The sequence below is a fragment of the Triturus cristatus genome, chromosome 5_1 (assembly GCF_964204655.1).
Source record: "Triturus cristatus chromosome 5_1, aTriCri1.1, whole genome shotgun sequence".
Lineage (NCBI taxonomy): Eukaryota > Metazoa > Chordata > Amphibia > Caudata > Salamandridae > Triturus > Triturus cristatus.
The window spans coordinates 767,530,257-767,552,377 of record NC_140587.1 but is presented as its reverse complement, the minus strand read 5'-3'; the positions used below and the strand labels follow the sequence as shown (position 1 = coordinate 767,552,377).

Here is a 22,121-nt window from a genome sequence, read left to right as displayed (position 1 = left end):
CTGATGCTGCGCCCACTGGAACTTCAGGTCCCACTGCAGAGCATGAGGCTGAAATATCGGTATTGGTGCCTGAATATCCTGGACTCGCCGTTCGGTAGGATATGCCCCAAACTGCACGGTGTCTAGAACATCTATGATGAAAGGGAGCATCTGAGAGGGAGTCTTAGGTTACTTCATCATGTTGAGAGTACACCAATGAATGTGGGGAGTCCGCCATAGTCTGGAGTTGGGAGATGACAGTCTGGGTCAAGCCGCCTTCAGCAGCCAGTTGCTGAGATAGGGGAAGATTGGCACCCTTGATCTTTATAGATGAGCTGCAACCCCCGCCATCACCTTGGTCAACACCCGGAGGCCGCTGTTCAGGCCAAAAGGGAGCACAGTGAACTAAAAGTGCTCATGGCCCACTGTTAACCGCAGGTAATGCTGGTGGGCAGGCAGAGCGGGAATGTGGAATCATGCTTCCTGCAAGTCCAACGCCACCATCCAGTCTCCCAGGTCCGGGGCAGACAGGACTTGAGTAAGCGTGAACTTCTCCTTCTTGAGGAATAAGTTGGGAAGGTACAGGTCTAGGATAGGACGAAAGACACCATCCTTCTTGGGTACCAGGATGGAGCAGGAATAGCAATCATGACCTACCTATGGAGCCAGCACCCTCTCGATGACTTCCTTGGCCAAGAGAGACATCACTTCCTGGTGGAGCAAGGACAGATGGTCTTCCGTCAGCCTGTCGCAAGCAGGTGGCACGGGTGTAGGGGTAATCATGAAGGGGAGGGAATATTCCCTCTGGAAAATTTTAGGAACCCATTGATCTGATGTTATAGACCTCTAGTGGTGTAGGTGATGGCGAATTCGACTGGGTGCCCATGAAGGTAGGAGGGCTGACTAGAAGAGTTAGGAGGTTGCGGCTGCCAGGGGGTGGTGGACTGGCCCAGCCTCTGACTGTTCACCCCAGTGGGTACCGAGTTCTCGGCTGTGTCCACGAAAGGAGCGAAAGGCAGACTGAGGTTGACCGAGGGTGCCATGGAAAGGCTCAAGGACCTAGCCATAGCCCTACTGTCCTTAAAGTGCTCCAGCACAGAATCTGCCTAGTCTCCGAAGGGATGGGGAGCCATCAAAGGGCATGTCCCTAAGTGATGCTTGGGCATCCACTGAAAAGCCAATTGTTTTCATCTCGGCGTGGGGCCATAAGTCTACCATCCTGGAACCACTCTGCCCAGCGAGTTGGTGGTATCCAGTCCACATCTGAACACGAACTTAACTGCAACTCTCCTGTCGGCAGCAGCCTGGAAGAGAATGGTCCGGGCCTCCTCTGGAACCATAGGCAGCACCTGCGCAACTGATTCCATACAGCATGGGAGTAACAGGCCAATAGGCAGGGATGCAGTGGTCACAGACCGTGGTGCCAGGCTGGTGGAAGAAAACATCTTCTTGTCTAAAGTGTTCAGCCTCTCGGATTCCCTATCCGGTGGGGTGGTAGGGAATGCACCAGGATTTACATGGTAGGGAGAGGCTTGGACCACCAAGCTCAATGGGGTAGGGTGTTATGTGTATAAATTGGGATCCCCTGGCACAGGGCGGAGGTTGTGGGCAATCGTCCTTTTCACAGCAGCCACTGGGCTTGTACTAGGTCACAAGTGTGACTTCTGTAAGGGATTTATTAAATGGGAGAAGCAGTGCTGAGGGGTTCACTCCCGGCTGAAGCACTTACATCAAGACATTTGTTTGGACTGCCATTGAGGGCAGACTAAGGTCTAGGACCTCGGCCACCATTCCCACCACCATTCCAAAGGAAGTTCCTTCCTCTGTAGCCACAGTAGCGGGAGAAAGCATGCCAGTATCTGGAGAAGTGTCCAGTCGACTAGCCTCTGCCAAGTCCTCACACTAGTCCAAGTTACGGTCTAGGGCTGGTATTCTTTTGGGTCCAGCAACACGTTTCAATCCTTTCCCAGTTCTAGCCTATAGGAATAGGGCTCAGGCTCAGGCCTGGTAGGCGTATCTCCAGCTAGCATCGGGCGATGCCTGTCTGGCTCTGTGTCAGGGATCAGAATGGGGGGCAGTGCCAGCATCGGGGCTGGCGCCAGGAAAGGTCGAGGTGGCACAACAGGCGCTTGTTGGGATCCATCTGTGGATGCAAGGGGCCCGACTGGCGCTAGAGCCGCCGATGTTGGACCAGTAGTGGCCCCTCCTGAACCTGCAGGGCCCAAAGGCACACCAGCAGGAACAGGCAGCTCAAATATGAGGTGCATGGCCTCATATAACTCTTGGAGTTGAGAAGGGATCGCTCCGGATCCCGGAAACTTGGGGAAGCACGAAGTCAGCCCAGGTGCTGTCTCAATTGCAGAGCCAGGCCTCGAATGGCGATGCTACCTCATCTCGTTGGCCGACAAACGAGGTGAAGTTGAATACCTCTTTGACTTCTTTTTTTTTTTTTAAATAACAATTTTTATTAAGATTAAATCCATAACATTACAGCAGTCATGACACTCAACTGATACCACATACATGCGAAGTACATATTTTTGGGCATTGGAGACGTCGGGTAGTACAGCAAAGGTATAGGCACAGAAACAATGCACAATGTGAAACGTCATAAATGTGGATCCCAGAACATGTTAAAGCCTGCGGGCTCGTCCACACACAGTCCACGCTGGGCCTCCCCACGGAATCATACCTCTGCCCCGGCTCCCAGTTCATCCAGAATAGCCTGCCTCTCTCGTCGAAGTTCTACTGTGGGAGAAATACAAATGTCCCCTCGGTATTTATTCCATCGGACCCATTTTAAGTCCCCTTTCTTGGGGCAGCCTCGACCCTTATAGACCGTTTTTTCAGCCACCGTAGTTAGGTCCATGTCCTTGGCCCATGCGCATCGCAGTGGCAAGGCGGCTACCCCCCACTTCTGGGCGATGTTTCTTTTAGCTATGGCCCACCCCAGCGCCACCAATTCCTGCTCCGCCTGGGCAAGGTCTGTATCGTCCCACAGATTCAGTAGGCATAGCTTAGGAGAGGGGGCGATTGGTTTACCAATGGCCCTACGCCATCTGTCAGGTGATTTCTGTCCAATAGTGCTGTATCAGGGGGCAGGCCCATAAGATGTGAGTAAATGTGCCGACCTGCTGACAGTTTCGAAGGCAGAGCTCATCGGGACGCTTGCCTAGTTTATACAGCAGGACCGCATCAAAATACACGTGGTGCAAAACTTTGAGCTGGAATAGGCGAAGTCGCATAGGAATCGCCACCTCCTGAGGGGAAGCAAGCGCATCCCTCCATTCCTCATCTGTCATGTCGCCTACCTCCGTCTCCCACCTGGCTCGTGTTTTCAGCATTGTGCCTGTGCGATTATTTATTAGTTTTTTGTATGTTAAGGAGATCGCCCTGCGGTCCATCGGCTCTAGTAACAATCTGTCTTCCAGAGGCGAGTAGTCTGGAAGGGGAGTCCCTGCAGGCAGGGCGCCATCAATAGCATGGCCTCTTTGACTTCTTACTCTTCTCCTTGCACAGGGGGATTACCCGAGTGACCCGACAACTTTGCCGAAGATCATGGGCTATGTGACCAATCCTGGAACCTTCCTCTAGACCGGCGTTGAGCGTCGCACCGTTGCACATAGAACTACCAAGCGCTTGAGGGACCAATCCATTAAGGCCTTCGGATGCATTGTGTGACAATCTACACAGGTCTTCATGTTGTGGTGACGCTCGAAGCACCAGAGGCAAACAAAGCACGGGTCAGTCACCAACATTGATCGGTGGCTGGAGCTGCAGGGCTTGAAGACAGCGTTCGTAGATATTCCTGCCACATCAGTAAAAAACTTCTCAAAAGACTTCGACGAAAGTCGAAAAAAGGGCTAGTCAAAAAGTGATATGGGGTAGCTCTCTCCAGATCCGAGCTGACTGGAGCAGAAAAAATAAATAAAGAACGGACGTCAGCACGCTGGGGTGGTGCCTATATAGACACCAAGCACATCACTTTGAGCGTGGATGATGCCACACAGTGCCACATGACACCACCTACTAGCACACAGGGGTACTGCTCACAAAAAAATCCAGAACCAGTTTGACACCTGGGTATACATCTACAGTAAGGAATCTGCAGCTAGAAGTCTATCAGCTCAGTATAATCTTTGTGGTTATTCAGTTTATCAATCACAAGCCTGGCCAAAGTGTTTGTTACATGCCATCCACACTTTCTCAAATGTATTAGGGCAACCCCCTACTCTGGTGCATCATTGTGTCTCTCCTCACCAGTCAAGATTCCTAGAATAGCAGTCCAAGGTTGAAGACAGTCAACTGCCACAATTTTGGGTTACAACACATCTTTCTGTATGTGCCACATCTAAAAATAGCCAACACTATAATTTCTATATCTAGATGTGCCACATCTACAGTCAACCGTGTCTAGTAATTTCTATATCTCCTGTTTACCCAACAATCGTTCTAAAAAAAAAAAAAAGCCTTGACACTACCATATTATGTTACAGAAAGTGCCCTCCTGAAAGCAGTCATGCAGGCAGAGTGGGAAGACGACATATTCAAAGAACTTAAGTTGGGATTCTGGAGTAGTATATCCAGAGTAGAATTTTAAATTCTAAGAGGAGAAAATTCAAAGTTTTAGCTCAATTAGGAAAACACTGTAGGCTTCCAACTGGACCACGACGTCTGCCAATTGTTTTTCTTGTGCTGAATGCCAAAGTCCCAGTGAACTACATCATTGCTAGTGAAGAGTTGAATGCTCTAAAACAGTGCTCTGGATCACTCCAATTGTTTGTCTGACTATACTTTTACATAAAGCTGCTCCATAAAATGCTTTGGGTATGATTATGCCCCTGTATACTCTCAAACCTTCCTTCAACAAACAGCTCTCAATTCTTTAACAAAGAGGCAACATTGCTTCACTGTTCTGGTTTCATGTGTTTGCATTTTTTTAATTTGGTTTTTCAAACTAGATTTGCTGTAAAAGAAATGCCCAGATAATGAGCTACCGTCACCCAACCACCATGCCCCTTTTTCAAATACGATGATCTCCTCTCTTGCTGTCCAATATACCCTTTCAGATTTAGTAATATTTAGATGCGTATCTCTCTCTATACACACAAATAAAGCATTGCAATTCTTTGCATTTTCCGTTTGTTAGATGGCTAAATGTAGCTAGCAAACAATTTAACTTAAATAAAGGAGGGACAAAGCTTACCTTTTGCAATTTCCCATTCCTTAATTGTAGCAAGAAAACTGGAGATTTCTTTATCCAGTCTCAATTGGCATGAATGCGCTTTCTGTAAATAAAATAAAATAAATCCTAACCATTTCAAAATATATATATAATTTTATTTGCTATTCTGTAAACTTGCCTTCATTTTGTCACAGGAAGAGAGGGAGAGAGCTGGCTTTACAGACAAGACAAAGAGATGCAAGGGTTCTCAAGTCATAGTCAATAAAAAACACTTCCATAATAACTTCATTGTCCCGGCAACTATTTTATTCAATGTTCCACAAACAAGGAATCTCTGTTTCTAGGGTGACAAACATGATTGGATGAGTGCCAGAACCATGCCACATTATCGATAGAACATTATATTTGCTCACTATAAACCTATAAAGGAATTATTTGCATAGTCCATGATAAACTGTGGTTTCAATTCTTTAGCTATACAGGGCCAGCAATGGGACCTCTCTTCTATCGCTTGGTAAAAGGAGAGAAAACTCAGAAACACATTAGGTACCGCCACTAGTGTTCATGAGACAGGCAAACATGGGTTGCAGAAATTTTAGAGCCTGCCTAAAGAATACAGAGATATTTTGGGACCCTATGTGAGAGACGCATCAATATGAAAGAACAATGACCTAAATTGAGCACTCCTTCGTACTCTTAATCACCTTGTGAACCAGACGGTAGACAGCATTTCCTTCTCAAATAAAAATAATCAAGGTGAAGGTAGACTGGGGACTTCAGCAACGACCTATAGTTGACTGTTAGAATCGACTCCCTTACTCCAATCTGGGTTGCACTTTAAACCGGGTTGCTATGATCTTCGACCTCAGGTTTTCAGATGCTGGATAAACTGGCTGTTAGTTCCTTTGGGGATTGGTGCAACCCCCCAGGACTAGGTAGCGGCTACCATTTACCTAAGGTGTATGCTGTTCCTAGGTGGTGTTACTAATACGCTGGCAGATTACAGTTCTTACCCTGAATTCCTCTGGTTGTGTGTTAGCCACCAAGGATCAAAGATACATCTGACCTTTCAGAAATATCTAAATGCAGCACTTCCAGCTTTCTCGTCAATCGGAGACACAGAAAGCACCCAACTCCAAAAACAGACATAAATGTGGCCTTCTACAGTATACCATCGTTCCTGTACGGATGAGTCCACATGTTTCAGACTGTGCCTCCACTCCACGTGTGCATTCCTCCTCACTTCAGCACCATCTTGCAGACCTATGCATAAGACAGCTGCACACTCAGTTTGTTTACTGACAAGCTCCTCACAGTTAGTGATGAGGATGCTGAAAATTACACTGTCCTGAAGAGTGCTCTGATTGAAGGGTTTGGCCTAACCACTGAACAATACAGGTTGTTCAGGGATACCCAGAAGACACAGACTCAGGACTGGACTGACTTTGTAGATTGTGCCACTAAGGCTTTGGAAGGCTGGTTATTGGGTAGTAAGGTTAAGGACTATACACGATTGTATAATTTGATCATGAGAGAACAAATCCTTAATAACTGTCAAAACCAGCTGCTGCATCAACACTTGATTGACTCTGACCTAACATCTCCCCAGGAATTGGGAAAGAAGGCAGATAGGTGGGTCAGAACTAGAGTTAAGCAGAAAAAACAGAACCAGGGCGGTGATCAGAAAAAGGCAGACCAGAAGGGTAATGATCAGAAACAAAAAGACCAGAAGTCTTCACCAGGCCCCCAAAAGGCTCAGGGGGAGGGTGGTTCCAAAAAGGATAAGAAGAAAGATGGCCAAAAGAAACCATGGTGCAACTATTCTAAGTCAAACTCACATTGGTTTAGTGAGTGCACCAAAAAGGATAAGCCCCCAGCCACCATTGCCCCTAAGGCAACTGTACCCCCTAGTCCAGCTGTAAGTGGTGGTTCCCAGCAAAAGGGTGTAGTAGGGTTAACCCTGGGAACTGAGGAGGATTCTGGCCTAGTCAGGATACCTACTCAGGCAGCTCTGATCTGTGATGGGGACATAGCTTTGTCCTCTACTGTGGGTCCCAGTAACCTGGGCAAGTACAGACAGACTCCTTTTATCAATCATAGAATGGCTCAGGCCTACAGGGACACTGGGGCTAGTGTCACAATGGTGACATCTGCCTTTGTGGACCCTGGACAGATCATGCTAGGTGAGAATTACCTAGTGACCAACGCTAGCAATGCCATTACCTCCCATAGTGTGGCTATTGTTAACTTCTCCTGGGGAGGGGTAACTGGCCTCAAGAAAGTTGTGGTAAGTTCAGACCTTCCTGTAGAGTGTCTGTTGGGAAATGGCCTTGAAACTTCAGTTTGGTCTGAAGTGGAGTATAGGACCCATGCAGAAATGCTGGGGATAGATGCACATGTCCTTGCTGTGACCAGGTCAAAGGCCAAAAAGTGCAACACAAAACAAGTGCTGGATCCTGGGACAATGGACCAGACACAACCCAAGAGGAAGAGCAGTAGGGTAAAGGCTGTGCCTCCCCCCCCTGCCTCAGGTGGTGGATCAGCCCTCACAGGAGGATGATTCTGAGAGCCCTGAAGGAACTGTCCTAGAAGAACTGGAACCTGATCAGGTTGAGTTTCTTGGGACAGGGGGACCTTCAAGGGCAGATCTGAGGCAGGCACAATTAGACTGTCCTTCTCTTGAACCCCTCAGACAGCAGGCTGCTGCTGAGGCTGCAGGGAATGCTCAAGGTACCCATAGCGTGTATTGGGATGAAGGGCTACTGTATTCAGAGGCTAGAGACCCCAAGCCTGGTGCATCCAGGAGGTTGGTCATACCATTGAGTTTCAGAGGCTTCCTTCTTACCTTGGCCCATGATATTCCCCTTGAAGGACACTTAGGCCAGAATAAGACCTGGGACATACTTGTCCCTCACTTTCACTGGCCTCATATGTCAGAAGATACAAAGGAGTTTTGTCGCTCCTGTGTCACCTGCCAAGCCAGTGGCAAATCAGGTGGCACCACAAAGGCCCCCCTCATACCACTACCTGTGGTGGGGGTTCCCTTTGAGAGAGTGGGGATAGACATTGTAGGACCAATGGACCCCCAAACAGCATCTGCGCACAGATTCATACTGGTGATAGTGGACCATGCCACCAGGTATCCAGAAGCTATACCCCTAAGGACCACAACAGCTCCTGTTGTGGCAAGGGCCCTACTTGGAGTATTGTCTAGAGTGGGCTTTCCAAAGGAGGTTATTTCTGACAGAGGTGCCAACTTCATGTCAGGATATTTGACTGCAATGTGGAAGGAGTGTGGTGTTAACTACAAATGTACTACACCCTATCACCCACAGTGCAATGGGCTTGTGGAGAGATTCAACAAGACCCTAAAAGGGATGATAAAAGGTTTACCAGACAAGCTTAGGCGAAGATGGGACATCCTTTTACCCTGCCTTCTGTTTGCTTACAGAGAGGTCCCACAAAAGGGGGTTGGCTACAGCCCTTTTGAGCTTTTGTTTGGGCATCCTGTAAGGGGACCCCTGTGTTTAGTAAGGGAAGGATGGGAGAGACCTCTCAGACAACCCAAACTGGACATAGTGGATTATGTACTTGGCCTCCGCTCCAGGATGGCAAAGTATATGAAGAAGGCTTCTAAAAACCTTGAGGCAAGCCAAGAACTCCAAAAAGCTTGGCATGACCAAAAGGCTGTGCTGACTGTGTACCAGCCAGGGCAGAAAGTGTGGGTGTTGGAGCCAGTGGCCCCAGCAGCACTCCAGGACAAATGGTCTGGACCCCACACTATTGGGAGAAGTCACCTACTTGGTGGACCTTGGGACTCCCAGAAGCCCCCACAAGGTGCTTCATGTCAACAGATTGAAGGCATATGTTGACAGGGCAGACATGGGCTTACTCATGGCTACAGATGAGGGGCAGGAGGAAGAGAGTGACCCTCTCCCAGACCTGTTGACTCAGAACCTTGATGATGGCTCAGTTGATGGTGTGATCTTTTCTGACAGCCTCACTGATCATCAGCAACAGGACTGCAGACAAGTTCTGCAGTCCTACAGACATATGTTCTCTCTGACCCCAAGTCAGACAAACTGGTACACCCATGAGGTGGACACTGGTGACAGTCTGCCTGTGAAGAGTAAAATCTACAGGCAACCTGACCATGTCAGGGACTGCATAAAAGTTGAGGTACAAAAGATGTTGGAGCTGGGAGTCATTGAACCTTCAGACAGCCCTTGGGCTAGTCCTGTAGTTCTTGTGCCAAAACCTCACACCAAAGATGGTAAGAGAGAGATGAGGTTTTGCGTGGATTACAGAGGTCTCAATGCTGTCACTAGGACAGATGCCCACCCAATACCTAGGGCAGATGAGCTCATTGACAGACTGGCAGCTGCCAAGTTTTTGAGCACATTTGACCTGACAGCAGGCTACTGGCAAATCAGACTAGCTGAGAATGCAAAGGCCAAAACTGCTTTCTCGACCCCAGGAGGACATTATCAATTTGTGGTAATGCCCTTTGGTTTGAAGAATGCACCTGCCACTTCCCAAAGGTTGGTGAATCAAGTCCTTACAGGTCTGGATGACTACTGTGCAGCTTATCTTGATGATATTGCTGTCTTTAGCTCCACCTGGGAGGATCACCTGGTCCACCTGAGGAATGTTTTAGAGGCCCTGCAAAAGGCAGGCCTCACTATCAAGGCCACTAAGTGCCAGATAGGGCAGAGCAAGGTTGTATACCTGGGCCACCTAGTTGGTGGGGGTCAGGTTCAACCACTGGAGAGCAAGATCCAGACCATAAAGGACTGGACTCCTCCAACTACCCAGACTCAGGTCAGAGCTTTCTTGGGTCTGACTGGGTACGACAACAAGTTTGTTAAGAACTATGGGTCCATTGTGACACCACTTAATGACTTGACCTCTAAGAAGATGCCAAAGAAAATTCAGTGGACAGTAAGCTGTCAAAAACCATTTGATGACCTGAAGCAGGCCATGTGCAGTGCACCTATTCTGAAAAGTCCAGACTACTCCAAAGAGTTCATAGTCCAGACAGATGCTTCTGAGTTGGGTGTGGGAGCTGTTCGTTCACAACTGAATGTAGATGGTCAAGACCAGCCCATTGCTTTTATTAGTAGAAGGCTGACCCCTAGAGAGAAACGTTGGTCAGCTATTGAGAGGGAGGCCTTTGCTGTGGTTTGGGCCCTGAAGAAGCTGAGGCCATACTTGTTTGGCACTCACTTCAAGATTCAGACAGACCATAAGCCCCTCTTGTGGCTAAATCAGATGAAGGGTCAAAATCCCAAACTTCTTAGGTGGTCCATTTCCCTACAGGGGATGGACTTCACAGTGGAACATAGACCTGGGACTGACCATGCCAATGCAGATGGACTCTCCAGATATTTCCACTTAGAACATGAAGACTCAACTGGTCAAGGTTAGTTTAATGTCCCTAAGTTGGGGGAGGGGGGTTGTGTAGGAGAGTAGGGTCTGCTTTCTATGTTCACCCCCACTTTTTGCTTTTGCTTCACTGGTTTTCGACTTAGATGTGGCAGTGGGCCTGCCAATCAGACCCACAGCCCAGCTGTTCTCTCTCTAAATTCATACTATGTACTTTAGGTGCATAACCCAATTGGTTAGGATCACCTTATTGGCCCCTGTATAGTGTACCTTAGGTACCCAGGGCATAGGTGTACCCTAGGCCTACCAGGGGCTGCAGCATGTATTGTGCCACCCCTGGCCTTCCATTATGACACAACTGGCTGATCACTCAGCTGGGGCAAGGTCGTGTAATCACCCCTTGCTTAGGTGTAGTATTCCTATACCTACCTTATATATAGACACGTGTACCTATCAGCCACTCCTATCGCAGGCATTAACAATCCTGGAGGCAGAGTGCTTGGTAACATGTGAGAAGGTGCTCTAGCATGAGCTGAGCCTGTCTGCAGCTTTCAGAACCATGTCCTTATAGCTGTTCTATGATATAGCCTACCATATACTCTTAAAGTGCCTTATAATCTTAAACGGTTATGGTAACTATGGTTTGGCTTTATCAAAACATGTCGTGTAAGGTGTCTAACACTTTGGAATGATACCCCCATACCATTTCTGGCAATGAGGATATTATTCCTCCCTTCTAGAGGGAGAAGACCTGTTGAAACCTACTTACCTGGTTAAAGTTAACCAGAGCCCCAGCATCACAAAATGGATGCTGCTGCCACAGACACAAGTCTGACCTCTTGCTGCTGGGAGTCCTTCCAGCGAGGGAGGCTTGGACAATAGGTTTCCTGCCTTGGGAGGTGCGAGCACCACCCCAGACAGGACTTAGTGTATTGGGGAAGGGAGGGATGAAAGAAACTAGACACTGCCTGGGGCACACAAGGTGTCCCATGCATAGTCCAGTTCAAACCGGCGCTGGGGCACTCCAGCCCCAGCTCTGGCGCGAAACTGGACAAAGGAAAGGGGGTGTAACCACTCCCCTTCCTGGTCCCACCCATAGGAGGGACCTTGCAGGTAGCCCAGCCCACTAGCCCAGTACATCAGTAGGTAGCTGAGCCCTGCAAAATTATATTTTCGTGAATCTGCAACTTGATCAGAAACTCTGGACCATCGACATTCGACCTCAGGAAGAAAACTGAAGAATCTCCCTTGTGGCCAAGGAGTGACCACCCTGGGCAACCAGGCACCATACAGCGACCGCTGCTTGCTTTGCGACTGATCCTACGAGGGACGACTGCAGAGACTGACCAGCGCCGAGACTTCCTGACCCCTCTGACCCAGATCCACATCTGCAGCGAAGCGGAGACCCGTGGAGGCGACGTGGGACCGGCAACTTGGGAAAAGTGGCTAGTAACTGACTAGCGCGACTTCTGAGTCTCGAGGCTGTGCTTGGGGAATTGAGAAGCCCCCATCCCGAGCAGCATCTTCAAAGAAGATCAGCTCCCCACACTTCACGTGTTCTGCGTGGGGCCCTTCTGCACCTGAGTTGCTCGACGTGTTGTCCGGTTGCTGGCCCGTTGGCTAGTGACCTCTGCGACAACGAACCTTTGATTTCATCTTGCTGGTCCGGCTCCTCCAGACTGGCACTCGCTCCTCTGTGAAAGAGAAGCACCCCAGACCTTCCTGGTCTGCACCAGAAGCAAGTCCTCCATTCTGCGTGGGTTCCGCTTGCCAAGGCTTGTTGGGTCCTAACTCGACATCGACGCCGCCGACAGCAAGAGCCTTCGTGGGACAGCTCGCCTCCTGGTCCTGGTCGTCCTCGACGTCTCCAGGTACCCGTGGCTGCTGTGACAAGCTTTACCTCTTCACCTGCATCTGCACGACATGGCCTGGTTCCTTCCCGGCTCCTGGCTGGTGACCTAGACTCTGTCCCTTCTGCTTGCAGGTATCCTTCCTTCTTGATTCCATCCTTGGGATCCACCGGACACTCTTCACTGACTGCCTGTCAGCAACTTTCCTTCAGGCATCCATAGGAGTCAACGACGAAACCGGACGCAAGTTCACACCTATGCACCCGCAGCCCGTGGGCTAGGTAACTTGAGTACTCCGGTGCTCACAAGGGTAGTGACTATCCTAGGGTCTAGTTTCCAAGTCTCGAACTCCTAGCTATTCCAGAAGTGTCCTAAAACTGTTAATTTCTAATAACTACTATTTCTATCGACTTTTACGCATTACGCGTGAGTGTTTCCACTCTGCACCTGAATCTCGTGGGCCTCCCACTTCCTAACCTTTGGTAGTATAGTGTAGCCCCAGCGATTCCCTAGGCCTAGGCCTATTCTGTGTTCGTGACAGTGGTTCTTATACCACTTACTTAGTATATGGTTTGCGTGGCCCCTAGGGCCTAACTGTATTACTTACCTGTGTGACTTAATGTATGCTTAAATAAGACTGTGTTGTACTTACCTCGAATCTCAAAAAGAGTGCTGAGGGTTTGACTAGAATAAATACATTCTATTTTTATATATATCTGTTGTGGTGTCCTTTCATTTGGTATTCAAGGGATTACAAATGGTATAACAGCTGGCTTCACATGCCATACAGAGTTTAGCCTAAGACTGCTCTTGTCCATGCTACCACTAGGATAGCTGGTCTATAAGGTTGACTTTACAACCAATCACCATAAGGGTTGTTTGGACTGATACAAGGTGTACACTAGAATTAGTGACATCATATATCAGGCCAACTTCTCACAGTGACGAAGTGCAACTCTGTGATAGCCTTGTTAATCCACGAAAGTGACGAACCGGAGCCGTGTATAAGCCCAAGCCCTATATAGTGAGGTCAGTTTCTTGCTCGATTCTTGTGCACCCTCAGATGCACAGTGCAAACAATTGGAGGTACCAGTGTGCAGATCTCTAATTTGGAACGTTTTTGAATGGTAAAGGAGGCCATGCCCCAGAATGGGGAGGTGGACATGCAGTGAGAAATCTGCGGTTAGATACAGTATCCAGCAAAAGTAAGCTACCGATTATAAGTAGCTTGTTCTTCTGATGGATACTTCTTTTTTTTTTTAAATTTTATTTTTTACTTTTTCTCAGGAATAACAATATTTGCATTAAGCGAGAGAATCACACATGTCTAAAGCAATTAACCAAAAAATAAATATACTACAATACACACCGTGAATTCTATAATTCCATGAGCGGTTTCCAGACTTGAACAACCCTTTCCTTCGCTCTTCGGCCTTTGCATTTATACAGACTCATCTCAAAATTAAATACATGAAAAAGTCTCACATACCAAGCCTGGTATGTCGGGGATCCATGTCCTTACATTTTGATGCGATCAGAATACACACTATTTTTTTTTTTTTTTTTTTTTTTTTTGAAACCGTTTATTGCAGTTTATAGAAGTTACAGGTATGGGCCTACAACCACACGGCCGGCCGCTAGAGCATCAAAAGCATATTACATACATACAGCAAAAAGCTTTCTCAGCGGTGCACAGTAGGAAGACAGGAGTGATCAATGGTGCAGGCCTCACAGCTCCATGCCCACAGTACGGTTCCATTTTCTTAACGCAAAACAACGTAAACAAACCACAACCGCAAGGCAACCCTCGATCCGACGTGACAACACGTGCTCCATAAGTGGGGGATCCAAACCAGCAGCAAAATTCTGAAGAGGGGGACGGGAGTAGATCAGGGACTGGGGGACCGCGCGCCCGCGGCCAAGGGAGGGGCGCCATCTAGGGAGACGGAGCCGGCGAGGCCGCCGGTAGCAGCGGCGGCTCACAAATACCCCCGCGGTAGGCGTTCCAGGGGCCCCAGAGTTTCATCCACGCCCCAGGCTTACCCCTCGCCACATACACCACCTTTTCACGAAACATACACCAATCCATATGCTCTTTCCAGGCCGACACCGCAGGGGGCCTCTGGGATCCCCACAATTGGGCAATATCACGCTTGGCTATCATGTATCCCAGAGTCACCCACCGCGCCTGCGGGACCGAGTAGTCATTTGGTTCCCAGACATTCAGCAAGCATCTCCTCGCTTCAGGCAGCAGCGCGACACGCGTAACCATTCGTAGAACCTCATGCACACCACGCCAGAATCGCTCCACCTTCGGTCACTCCCACAGTATATGCATGAAAGTCGCCAACGCACCACAGCCACGCTTACACATTCCATCACCGGCAAAACCCATACGTAAAAGCCTTGGCCCCGTCACGTAGACCCGGTGAAGGATCTTGAGCTGGACGAAACGAAGGCGAGCCGGGATGGCCACCTCTTTCGGAGAGGCCACCGCGGAGATCCAATCCTCGTCGTCCAGCTCCAGCCCGTCGGCAACCCAAGCCTCGCGGAGACTAGTCAGCAGACACGATCTATCGTTAATCAATTTTTTGTATATGAGGGAGATCGTGCTGTCCGGGACATGGCCATCTAGCACTCTGTCCTCCAGGGGGGAAGACTCCGGAATGGATGCAACATCCGGGAAGACGGAGCCCAGCGCATGGCGGACCTGTAGGTACCGAAAGTACTCACTGCCCTGCAGCTGAAACTCCGCCTGCAGCGTCTCAAAAGTTTTGAATCCCCCCCTCGTCCAGAGATCTCCCACCGTGCTGATTCCGATCGTGTCCCACTTCTCGAAGCCCTTCGACGTCCACAGGGAGCCCAACCTCTCAGATGCATACAGCGGAGACGCTCGGGTCAAACGGTCCTTCCACCCCATAGCTGCATTAGCCGCGTGCCAGACACGCACCATGACACGCGTCGGTCCCGTCAAACGGGAGTCGGGCGCGCCAGAGTAGAGCGCTCGATTATAATCGCCACCGGGCAGAAGCGTCCTGTCCATCTCAAATGCCGGGTTCAAGGCGGGCCCGTAAAGGCCATGATTAATTGCAGCTAGTTGGGAGGCCCAGTAATACCGTTTGATGTCCGGGAGGGCGACCCCTCCATCGTACCACGGGAGCGTCAATTTAGCCAGAGCAATACGCGGCCTCCCGTCCCAGAACAGGCGCCGCTGGAGGCCCTCCACCTCGCGAAAGTAGCGTGCCGGGACCAGGTCCATGGTATTCTGGAGGGCGTAGAGGAAGCGCGGCAGGGACATCATTTTAAATAAGGCCGCTCGGCCGAGCGGCGAGAGCGGCAGAGAATACGCACTATTGAAGTTACCATAAAACAAAAGACCAATTTGCGTTGAGTCCAATTGTAGAGACTCGTCACACCATAATAACATCAAGGTCGAAGAAAGAGGCACCACCTGAGATAAAGTTTTAAACAGAAAAGTTTCAATACCAGGTTTCAGTTCATTCAGTTTAACACAATCAGAAAACATATGAATCATGTCTGCAGGCCCCTGTGCACACCTTGGATGGTGGTCGTGTTCCCTTTTCCCCCAAGCAAATAACTTTGCCGGTGTAAAATATAAACTGAAAGCGGTTTTGAAATGTTGGGCTTTAAGATTGGCAGATAAAAAACCTTCTTGGAGAGTGCTAATGATCTGCTTAAATCAACATCTGAATTCCCTAATTTATCTGCCCAAACAGTTTCAATTCTGGGAATATCATCCACGTTGGCCCCCATCAAGATGGAATATAATTCTTTGATACTCGGTTGTATATATGCCATAAACTCTAACAGCTGTAGTATTCTTCTCTGATTCATAATCTGCGTGATAATAAGTCTAATTGTCTCCCTGATTTGGGCATACTTAAAAAACGCACTGGAGTCCAAACCATATCTCTCCTGTAATTCTGTAACAGATATATCTCCATTTAAATCAAGTATATCACCGATACTATTTATTCCAGCTTGTTCCCATTTTTTACCCAGTGAGTCATATAATGGGGCAGGGGAAACTGGTGAGCGCCACAGTGCTAGATATTGCTGAAGTTTAGGGATTTCTAAGTGCTTACACACTTTGTGCCAAACATTCCAGGCCGCTCTCAGAGGCTTAAAGCGTGCTTTTTTATAATAGCTCCCCTCCAACTGACTCATTAATATCCCAGGTGCTGCACCACCAATAGCCAACTCGAATATAGTAGGACGGATTACATCCTGTCCACCCGGGGTTATTTCTGCCTTAAGTTTGAACAATATCCCCATTTGTTGCAATGTTATGGCCCAATAATAATATAGAAGGTTAGGGACTGTCAGCCCCCCCCCCTATCTTGTGGTAATGTCAAGAAGGTCATAGATCTCCTAATCTTCCCATATTTCCAAATAAATTGAGAGAACATCCCATTTAAACTCTTAAAAATAGCTTTTGAGGGGGCGTGGCTAGCCGAGCAAGATGGTGGACGCACTCTAAGAGTGCTCTGGGACCCCTCCACCACTTGCTCGCATTCCTGCCCGTACAAGACCATCGGAGCTGGATCCCCCCTCTCCTTACCCGGCTGCGTGATCCAGTGGGGCATCCTGGGGTGCGGAACCCTGCAACGAGACCTCCGAGGCAGGAGCCGGCCCGCAGACCGCTGGAGTCAAAATGGCGGCCGCGACCGCATCCTCCGCTGCCGTGTGCGGCGCCTTGCCTTGTAAGTAGCGGGGCCCTAAGGCGATAACTGCCCCTGGGGGCTGCTCTGGCTGCAGGCTCGAACTGTGGGGTATCCCTGCACTCCACCGCCATTATTGTTGTTTGACCGGCCGTTACCACGCGGCAGCTGCACTGCCTGTGGTACTGGGCGGTCCCGGGAGGGGAGGCTGACCTGCGCTGCCTCCCGGGCGCATTGTTGAAACTCTGGTGGGCCGAAGCTGGGCCGCGGTGTGCGGCGCCGGGGCAGCGCCTGAAGATCTCTCGCCCTTGGATACCGCCTGTCAACCTCCTGTCTCTCCCCCCCTTCTGGAGTGCTTGTGATCTCCAGTGCCTGGCCCCACCAGGAGGAGGCGGCGGGAGCCGCTCATCGCGACGGACTGAGGCAAGGGTGACACCTGGAGTCCTCGGGCCTGCCCTGCTTTTCCTTGTGACCTGCCTGGGGGAGCGGCCGCTGTGTCGGGCGGCGGGAGTGGCGGCGAAGTTGGAGCATGGAGAGGCTCTGTTGGTGTTTGGTGAACTGAGGTGAGTCCCACACTGCAGTGTCTGGGTCCTGGCGGCGGTGGGGTCCGGGACAGTAGATTTAGGGCCCCCCGTGCGCACGAGTAGCCACCATTGGAGGCGGGGCCAGCACTGTGTGGTTCCCCGCGTTGCCTGGCTTGGTCTCTCCTGCTCAAGGGGTGCACGGCTGGTCTTCGAGTGGACAGGACCCTGATCCCAAACCCGTAGGCCCGGGCGGTCCTGGGACCCCAATTCGGCCGCGGAATCGCACGGCGGGGTGCCTGGGGTGGATCCTTTGATATCCAGGGGGCCCGCCTTGGCCTTTCGCTGCGTCTTGTGTGCTTTCTCGTCCTTCCATCATCCCCGGAGACACCTTTTCGCTTGCGGCCCTCCTGTTGAGACCCTCGGCTGCTTGCCCCAGGTGGTGCCTGTCCGGCTGTCTGGGCGGGCTTGGCGGTCCATAATTCCAACGTTGAGCAGTGAGGGCCTTCCACGAGGCGCTCTCGCGGACGGAGACCTGGACTGACCAGGGCTTTGACACTGACTGTCCTGCCTGCTTGTCTTCGGATTACACCCGCGAGGTTCAGGGTCAGCGTCGCTCTTTTGATGATGTGAAACAAAAGCGGAGGGCACTCAATATTCAATATCGTCTTCTCTTCCCGGTGCGCCTGCAGGTGGTGTTCGACAATAAGCCCATGTTTTTCGACAGTCCGGCGGAAGCATGGACCTGGGCGACGGAGGAACGCCCGCGGCGCACTGATGATCGAGCCCCGCGACAGGAAGGGGCCGGGGATGCTTCAGCTCGCCCTCTGCCTCCCACTCATCAGCCCCAGCGGAGCCGCTCCCACAGGCGCCGTGGACGGAGACGGTGGCGTTCAAACTCTTCACCCAACAGCCCCCTTCAACCGATGTTGCTCTCCGACACTCCACCATCTGGGATGCGCCCTGGGTCATCTGACCAGTTGGCTACCGGGGCCACTTCGCATTGTCCATCCGTGCAGGTCCCCCTGGACACAGACCTCTCCTGCAGCCCAATGCTTCTGAAAGATCCAGTTTGAACTCGTCTCTGCCTGCCGGGCCTGGCTCCGCAGCCAGAGGACATATCTAGATTACTCTTTTTCTTTTCCTTCTGATGGTTCGTACAAACACATCCTGAAATGAGGAGGGATCCTCCAAACTTCCTGCTTACCAAGCGTTTTTGTTTGGGTGTTCACTCTTAGGTTTGTTGTTTGGGCGACAGATGCTTCTGTTTCTGAAGTGTGGGGTGGGGGTAGGGGGGCGGGATCGTTGTCCCGAGTGTTCTTCTCAGTTTTGTGTTTCTGTATGTTTCTTAGTTTGTACTCATTCGCACCCATGCAGCACCTTCTCTTCCACCTGACGCAACAGATTGACTGGATCTCCCCCCTCCGGCCTGTAGCTCCTTTGGCAACTGACGTACCATGTCCGACACGCCATTAGTAAATACCCCTCTGCGTATCATGTCTTGGAATGTCAATGGGCTCCTGCATCGCCTTAACCGCATGGCCGTTCTTAAGTATGCGCAACGCATAGGGGTGGACATTTTATTTCTACAAGAAACCCACTTGTTGGGTAATCGCTGTCCCTTTCTGGCGCGGTACGGATATGACAGAGTGTGGCACTCAGGGTTCGCTCGGGGTTCCCGGGGAGTGGCAATCCTAGTACGACGCTCCCTTCCTTTGGTGACCGTTCACACGACCCTTGACGCCCGTGGCAGTTAGTGGCACAATCAATGGCAACCCGCTTAACATGGTGTCCCTTTACTCCCCCACCTCCCCCTCGATGCTGATAATGATTCTGGCTAAATCTTTTGAGCTCTTGGCTTCACTGCCCTCTGGCCCGACATTCCTTGTGGGCAACTTAAATGCGGTCTCGTCACCAGACCTAGATACGACAGGCCCCCCCCCATCCCCAAGTAGAACCGTCCAGGCCAAGCAGCTGCGGTCATGGTCTGCCTCTCTCGGTCTGTGCGACGCCTGGCGGCTGTGGCATCCTCACGCTAGACAATTCACACACACCTCGGCGGCACACCATACACAGGCACACATTGACGCCATCTTCGTTCCGTCGACGGACTGTCTTCTGATTCAGGATGTCTCGCTTCTTCCGCGAGGTATCTCCGACCACGCGCCTTTGCCCGACAAACATGGAGGTTGAATGCCTGGTTTCTTCATGACAAAGACTTTCGGGCGGCGGTGGGGGTGGAGCTCAAGCACTACATTCTCTCCACTGAAGGCTAAATGTGTCCTCTCCAGGTACCCTGTGGGAGGCGGGCAAGGCCACGATTAGGGGGGTCGCTAAGGGCCGCCTCAAGCTCCAGCGCCAAGCCGAGCTGGAGCAGATTACCTCACGGGAGGCGCAGGCCCTGCGCCTCGAACGAACTGCGACCCGATCCCCGGATGGTTCCGACATGAGACTTCTGGCCCGGCTTCGGACGGAGATTAAACAGCTGTCGCTGGATGCGGCTAAACTCCTTTGGCGCTCCTCTGTGGCCAGAGTATACGGATGGGGCGACAAGAACGGCGTGCTCCTTCACCGTCTGGCGACGTATCCCAGAGCGAATCGTATCATCCCTGAGATAGTGACGCCGGAAGGGGTCACCGTGCCGTGCCCCACTGGAAATGGCGAAGGCCTTTGCTACCTACTACCGCAGGCTCTACGAGGCCCGGGCCCCCGGCCCTCTCCCTTGAAGATCTGATGGATGGTGAGGGCGGCCGCCTTCCGCGGCTAGACGCCACCGTCCAAACCGACCTGGACCGTCCCATTTCCCGCGAGGAAATTGGAGATGCGATCGCTCTTGTCTCCTCTGGCAAAACTCCGGGCCCTGACGGCCTCCCCCAGGAGTATAACGCCCACTACCAGGACGTTCTCCTCCCTCATTTAAATGCGTTATTTCAGGAGGCCGTGGAGAAGAGATCCTTTCCCCAAGAAACGGATATCGCCACCATTGTGGTCATTCCGAAGTACCAGCCCCCTTCGCCGCAGTGCGCGGATTATCACCCTATCTCCCTTATTAATACTGAGGTCAAAATGTTTGCTACCCTCCTTGCCAAGCGACTCAGGCCCCATCTGTCTATGTTGGTCCACCCCGATCAGTGTGGGTTTATGCCTTCCCGTGGCACCCGACATTGTCTCGGTAGGCTGCACTCTGCCTTGGCTCGCCGCCACCTCCTCACTCCTTACCTCGCGCTACTCCTGGTAGATTTCGGGAAGGCCTTCGACTCTGTGGATTGGGGCTTCCTTCAAGATGTTCGAGGCGATGGGACTTGGACCCCGCTTTCCGGCCATGGTCAAGGTCCTGTATGCCCTCCCACGGGCTTGTGTCCTAGTCAACGGGGTCCTGTCAGAGCCCTTCCCGGTCTGCAGGGGAACGAGGCAGGGTTGCCCCCTTTACCCCCTGCATTTTGCTTTAGTGATGGAGCCTCTGGCGTCCTTGATGCAGTCCTGTGACCGGATGCGGGGGTGGGAATGGCCCAGCATCTAGCCAAACAAAATTGCCCTTTATGCGGACTACGTCCTCATCTACCTGGCAGATCCTGCCCATTCGGGTCCCCATTGTCTTTGTATCTTGCGTTCCTTCAAACACCTCTCCCGGGAATGCTTTGACTGGCAGTCCACCATACCTCTGCGCCGTCAAACATTTAAATACCTGGGGATTTGGGTTACCCTACTGCCCGAACTCAGCTGGGCCCTCAACGTCACTCCTCTGGTGAAGCGAGCCAAGGCGGATCTTCAGCGGTGGCAGTCACTGCCCCTCAACCCCTTGGGGAGGGTGGCTCTCTTCAAATTGATGGTGCTCCCCCGCTTCCTTTATATGCTTCAGAATACCCCTGTGTGTTTTCCCAGGGCCTGGTTCCGTACGCTGGATGACTTCATCACCAAGTTCCTACGGGGGAAAAGTAGGTCCCGTTTGGCGCTCAGTACCTGCAGGATCCCTTCATTTGACGGGGGTTTGGGGATGACTCTCCTCTACCTCTACTATCTGGCCACCCGGCTCCTTTCAATACATGACTGGTTTAATGGGGGGTGGTCCGACCCGGCATACAGGCTTGAGCTGGGGGACCTAGGCCTGGACAGACTACACTCCTTTCTCTATGGGACCCCGATTCCATCCCGTCCTCCGGAGGTGACATGTTCCCTGCTACTGGCCTGGCAAGCCGCACTGCGGCACACTGGCTGGACACACACAACGACCCGCTGTACGCCCTTGTGGCGCGGGACCTGGCTCAGGGAGGTGTCCGGGCTTCGGGGCTTCGAGGCCTGGGACCGCATAGGCATTTCGCAGCTGGGGGATATTTGGGGAGGGGGGGGGATCACATGCGCTCCTTTGAAGATCTCCAGGCCCGATACTCGCTGCATCCCTCACAATTCTTTCGCTACCTCCAGCTGCGACATGGCCTCCACTCACACCTAACAACAGGCACACGATTGCCTGACCATAGCACCTGAAGCACAGGTAATGTTTGGGGACCTGGGGAAGGGT

General features: G+C 51.2%; 1 protein-coding gene across 2 annotated transcripts in view; it reads right to left on the bottom strand.

The window, feature by feature from the left end:
* OSBPL1A (oxysterol binding protein like 1A) overlaps positions 1-22,121 on the bottom strand; it is a 1,951,189-nt gene that overhangs the window by 1,166,689 nt on the left and 762,379 nt on the right. For both annotated transcript variants that reach the window (XM_085605749.1, XM_085605748.1), the window contains exon 14: positions 5,186-5,267. In XM_085605749.1, coding sequence (XP_085461875.1) covers positions 5,186-5,267 — 82 coding nt within the window. The remainder of the gene's footprint in view (positions 1-5,185; positions 5,268-22,121) is intronic.